Source organism: Malus domestica, chromosome 16 (assembly GCF_042453785.1).
Source record: "Malus domestica chromosome 16, GDT2T_hap1".
Taxonomy (NCBI): domain Eukaryota; kingdom Viridiplantae; phylum Streptophyta; class Magnoliopsida; order Rosales; family Rosaceae; genus Malus; species Malus domestica.
The window spans coordinates 35,081,137-35,086,404 of record NC_091676.1 but is presented as its reverse complement, the minus strand read 5'-3'; the positions used below and the strand labels follow the sequence as shown (position 1 = coordinate 35,086,404).

General features: G+C 38.6%; 1 protein-coding gene and 1 long non-coding RNA gene across 2 annotated transcripts; one reads left to right on the top strand and one right to left on the bottom strand.

The window, feature by feature from the left end:
* Positions 1-344: 344 nt before the first annotated feature.
* LOC114821921 (uncharacterized) lies at positions 345-1,679 on the bottom strand. Its single transcript, XR_003769771.2, has 2 exons — positions 1,472-1,679; positions 345-753 (listed from the first exon to the last, which is right to left on the bottom strand). It is a non-coding gene; the product is annotated as an uncharacterized lncRNA (long non-coding RNA).
* A 1,262-nt stretch (positions 1,680-2,941) lies between these two features.
* Positions 2,942-4,441, top strand: LOC103404914 (uncharacterized). Its single transcript, XM_029096656.2, has 4 exons — positions 2,942-3,570; positions 3,691-3,770; positions 3,933-4,008; positions 4,113-4,441. The coding sequence occupies exons 1-4, from the start codon at positions 3,307-3,309 to the stop codon at positions 4,122-4,124; spliced, it is 432 nt and encodes a 143-aa protein (XP_028952489.2). The 5' UTR covers positions 2,942-3,306; the 3' UTR covers positions 4,125-4,441.
* The last annotated feature ends 827 nt before the right edge of the window (positions 4,442-5,268 follow it).

Below are 5,268 nucleotides of genomic sequence, written 5' to 3'. Positions count from 1 at the left end.
CCGTGCCTTCAGCGCTAGATTCGGGTTTTTAAAACTTTTTTCTTCTTCATTTTTCTTTGCTTTTTCACACAAATTTAATTCACCACAATTATATGAGCAGTAATATAACATAATTGTGAACACTAATTTGAGTAGAATATGTTAATCGGCAATCGAAAATTAGGGTCCATGATCAATGATGAATGTTTCATGCAATCAGGCTGGAAAAAAAAATATTGACGAAGGCCGTGTTTTAGAAGAACCTGGATTGTAATGATGAATCTTGTGAATGGTTTGTAAGAGTTCCTCCTCCAATGTCGGATTTCTATCTTTAAAGTGTTGTATCATGTTCAACATAAAAAGAATAAATTGAATCATTAACAAGTATATTAATTCAATAAAATAAAATAAATTAATCATAATAAGAATGATTGAAACGTATTACTCCCCTAATTAAAAATGGACAAACTCTCTTTAGCGCAGCGTCAAGAGCGTGCTGATAACATGTTGTGGTCTATTTTACTGAAGGGAGAAAGAGGGTGCGGCATAGAGAGATGAAGAAGGGCTTGAGGAATTCTTTTGTGGAGACATAAATTAACTACATTCAATATGAGTACGTCACGTGGACTACAAGCTCAATATGACGATTCTACCGTTAACAACATGAGCAGACCATATACACAACCGTAATGGGCTAAGCAAAGTTGCCCATTCGAAGTAAAGCATTTGGGTCTTGATAGAAGTCATGGTGTACATTGATGAGATTTTTACCACCTGCGAAAGTAGGGATAAAAACACTTAAAATACTTGCAAGAGTACAAGGTAATCGTAGTAAAGTTGACTCTAGCACGGTCGTTCTCCACAGGAATTGGATGAATAATTTATGTCAAATCAAATCTTAATTAATTATCTAAAACGAAGTTTGAGAAAATGTTGATTTTGTGATTTAAAATAATAAAAAAGAATTTAATAAAAATAATCAAATAAATGGGCAAAATAAAATAAACTAAAAGAAAATGCTTTTTGAAAATTAAATTGTAAAAGCACTAGAGTTCCGTCATCACCTTAACAATCCTATGTAGTTCTTCCAATTACCTATGACTTACACATGCATATTTTGAAAGTTAAGTTTCCTAATATAATTGCAGAAGGCCTCAAATCCAAAAGACATTATCTTGGATGCCAAAAAATCCAAATAAGCCCAAAACGTCACTTTAACAGCAGTGAGCGCTGCTCCTTTATTTCATCGCCATAAATAAATCACTTGGTAGAAAAACCTGAAACTTTGACACAAACAAGCTGAAAGACTAAAGAAAATCCTCAAATTGGAATCACTCCAAAATTTGTCTGTTTGATCACTTTTTTCTCTAGATAAAGTCGAATGTCCTACATTAAAAATACAATTCAAAGTATCAAAATTCTACCAAAATAACAAATAATTTAATACTGAAATTAGAGTAAAATATATAATATAATATCTACTCTATCATACATAGAATCCATGAAGTGTCTTCCTCACATACAAAACCCTCCAAAGTTTCAGCCATGAGAGTATTCATAATGGTTGCGTATAGGGTTTGCAGGTGCACTGCCGCACTGATAGGGCGACCAACATGATTTATGATTTTCATTGTGGCCATAAAAACTTTGATGCTGCGTGTAGATCAAACAAATGTGATTTTTTTTTTTTAGATAAATTCAAAGAAAATCCCGATCTTGTGTATATATAGAGATTGATACATGTTAGCATGACGGCTTTAGATATTGAGAGAGGGAGAGAGAGAGTCTGCGATTTAACCAAGTTTCAAATGCATGGTATTAACGTGTAAATAAAAAAATAAAATAAAAAATGGGCTAATTGGCAAATCTCATTTTTCACGTGTTTAACCCAAGCATCATATTCAGTAATCCACTGATCGTAATCATCTCATTATCTCTCTGGTTCAGGTATCAGTTATACCGCCGCCACACATCAGCAGCAGCAGCCAAAATCCAAAAACTCACCGACCGCCATCTAAATAATCGGCGATCCATCGGAAGCGCAGCTTTCCACTCAACCCAGGGTTAATCGGACTTGGATTGTCTGCCCTCCCATTTCGGTGCCCTTCTGTTTTGTGTGGTCACGGTTAAATCACGTTAATATTTTATATTATTTTTTTATAAAAATAATAAATAAAAAAATAGTAATATAAAATGTTGACGTGACTTAACCGTGACCACAAAAACAGAAGGACACCACAATTAGAGGACAGACAATCCAAGTCCGAGTTAATCAAGTTGAATATCGCAGCAGAGCAGACAAAAACAAAAGGGTGGGGACGCGTTGGTCTCACGAGATTGAATCCTGGCCCTTGATTGGGTCGCCCGCTTTCGTTCTTTTGCTCGACTTTTCCAAATTCCCTCACCAGATCATCAATAATTAACACAATTTGTTCAATAAAATAAAACATTATATTAAATTATTGACAAACAGTTGATGGCTGATGCGTGTCGTAAAAGCACGTTTCTTTCATTTTGTTTTTTTTGGATTTATTTTGTTGGGCATGCCGCACGTGTAAAAACACTCTCCACCTTCTTATTTTATCATTTTTATTTTTTATTGTGTTTCATTTTTATTTTTATAGTGTTATTCATTTGTTTCTTCGATGACCAATCTTTACTATTGCTTCCCTTATCGTTTTATTCTGTCAAACCATCACCTGTATTTATTTATTTTAACAAAAAAAATTATTATTTTAAAGACAAGATATGGTTCAAAACTAGGGCTGGGCAAACGGGTACAGGACCCGCGGGTAAGGGCGAGTATTATCGATTCAGGCCGGGTTCGGGGCGGGGCCAAATTTGGTAGAGACAAAACGGGGCGGGGCGGGGCGGGGAGAGGGTATCTTCAGGGGCGGGGCAGTTCCAGAATTTGAGAATGCAGGGGCCCCGAACCGACCCGTTCTACCATAACAAAGCAATTGCTTTACTTTTTCAATCATCTTCCCCCACTCCCAGATTCCCCCCATTTTTTTCTCTGTTCTTGTTCTCTTCTCCCTCCCACCCCTCGACTGCGTCAACATCACAGAAGGAAGACGATAGGCTTAACTCGGCTGCTGACCACCCAATCTGGTCCGACTCGGCCAGTTACGCATCACTCTTGACTCAGTCGACGACCTCATCGCCACGATCCAAGACTGGACTGCCATGGCTGACGACAAGTCCATCGGTGTCGAGAATTATGAACCATCAACACGAGAAGACAGCATCAGGAGTTCAAGTTGGTCAACATGTCTCTGTTTATTGTGAATCACGGTGGAGTATAGTGGCGCATGCTAAAGCCAAGCCATGGCCGCAATCCACTGCTCCTTCACTCTCCACTCTCTTCAACCGCCGCCGCCGCTTCCTCCTCAGCTCTCCAGCCTCAGACCTTCTCTCCTCTCCGCCAGCAAACACCCAAACAGCAAGAAGAACAAAAAGCTCACCGGATACAGACCCTGCAGAGTGGAGTTCTCAAATGACGATGCCGAAGGCGGTTCGGCGATGGATTCCACCGATGCCAGGTTCGCCGTCATGGGCGTCATCAGCTTCATTCCCTACTTCAATTGGCTGGTAAAACAAACAAACAAAAAACCCATTTTTCTTTCAAATTCTTGAACTTTTTGATTATTTATATGAATGTGTTTGTTGGGTTTGTTTTAATTTTTGTTGGGTTGGACTGAATAATTGTAGAGTTGGATTTTTGCTTGGTTGGATACCGGAAAACGGCGGTATGCGGTGTATGCGCTTGTGTACTTGGTTCCCTACCTGAGGTTTGACTCTCATACTCTTGATTGAATGCTTGCATTGTATTTGCATACTCTGGTGTTGATTAATTGGGCAGTTGCATTGCATACTTGTGAGCTTATGCTTCTGTTCTAGTTATCTGTATCTGTGGTTCTGGGCACTAATGTGACTTGCCCGTGATTTGTTAGGACGAATTTGTCGTTGTCACCTGAGGAGAACTGGCTGCCCATTGCTAGCATCGTTTTCTGCATTATTCATGTCCAGGTACAAGTTTGTGAGCGAATAATCTGACGGACTGAACTTTTCTTTTTCCTATTCTTACTCATCTGCTAATCAATTTTGATGAGTAATTGACAATTGGGTAACAGTGGCCTGCCTAGGTTTATTAAACCACCGACATCACCGAAGCAGCAGCTGCAGAAAATTGCGTTTGGGGAAAGGCAATGGAATTAAGGCCTTTTTCTTCAATCCCAACAAAGAACCCATCCTCAAAGAAGCGCTCAAGGTTCTTGTTTCACCTACTACTACCATCTCTGTCCACACCCATTTCTTCAATCCCAATGAAGAACTCATCCTCAGAGAAGATCTTAAGCCCATTTTTTCAATAATTCATAGATTACCCATGCTTAATTTGGTTGAATGATGTGTTTGGAATCTATGTGTTGTTAATTTATCTGATACTTTGGATCTTGATGTACGCGTTGGTATGGTTTTCTTTTATTTGCTGAGGAACACAACCTTCAGGCTTCAATTCGTTCCTTTCTGTGCTAGGACCCGTGGACCAGGCCCGAATCGACCCGTTTCAAACAGGTCGAGTTAGGTCCGGTTCCAAAATTTGAAATCCCATTACTCGCCCCGACCCGCCCCGTTATGTTTTCATACGGGTCCGGTCCGGTCCCTCCAAATTTGGGCCCGGCTCGGCCCGTGCCCAACCCTATTCAAAACTATTACATATAATTTTAAATAATTTAGTAAAATATCAATAAAAATTTTACCATTTAGCAAATCAATGACCTATTTTTGTTTTGGACTTAAACAATGTTATATTTTTATTAATTAAGCATAGGTCAATGATGAATGTCACGGGCTTTAAGTCATTATAAAAATAGTTAGAGATTGATTCTTTTATCCTTCTCTCTTTCTCTCAATGAATGTCATATAGGCTTTAAGCTATTATAAATAGTTAGAACATGAATATTTTATCATTCTCTCTCTCGTGCCCTTCGTTTACATGGAGGAGTCTGCTCAACTCAAGGAAACGGAACCAGAAATCGGACACTACATTGCAGTGGCTGAATCCAAAGGTAAAAAAAAAACATGGACAAAAAAATGAAACCAGTAAATGGACATTGTAACACAGTGTCTAAATCCAAATGTAAAAACAAAATCAGGAAACAGACTCTGCAACGCAGTGTCTGATCGGTATGGACTTATTCCAAAATATAAAAACTATGAGAAATGGTTTGTTAGTTGAAGTGGGTGACAATTGTAATGGGTACCAGCTGTAGTGACAAATTTTGCTAA

What these genes read in the sequence shown, in the direction of transcription:
- LOC103404914 (XM_029096656.2), top strand. Translation starts at nt 3,307, where the DNA reads ATGGCCGCAATCCACTGCTCCTTCACTCTCCACTCTCTTCAACCGCCG. An exon ending in TTCCCTACTTCAATTGGCTG is followed by an intron (nt 3,571 to 3,690) that starts GTAAAACAAACA and finishes GAATAATTGTAG; the next exon opens with AGTTGGATTTTTGCTTGGTT. An exon ending in TACTTGGTTCCCTACCTGAG is followed by an intron (nt 3,771 to 3,932) that starts GTTTGACTCTCA and finishes GTGATTTGTTAG; the next exon opens with GACGAATTTGTCGTTGTCAC.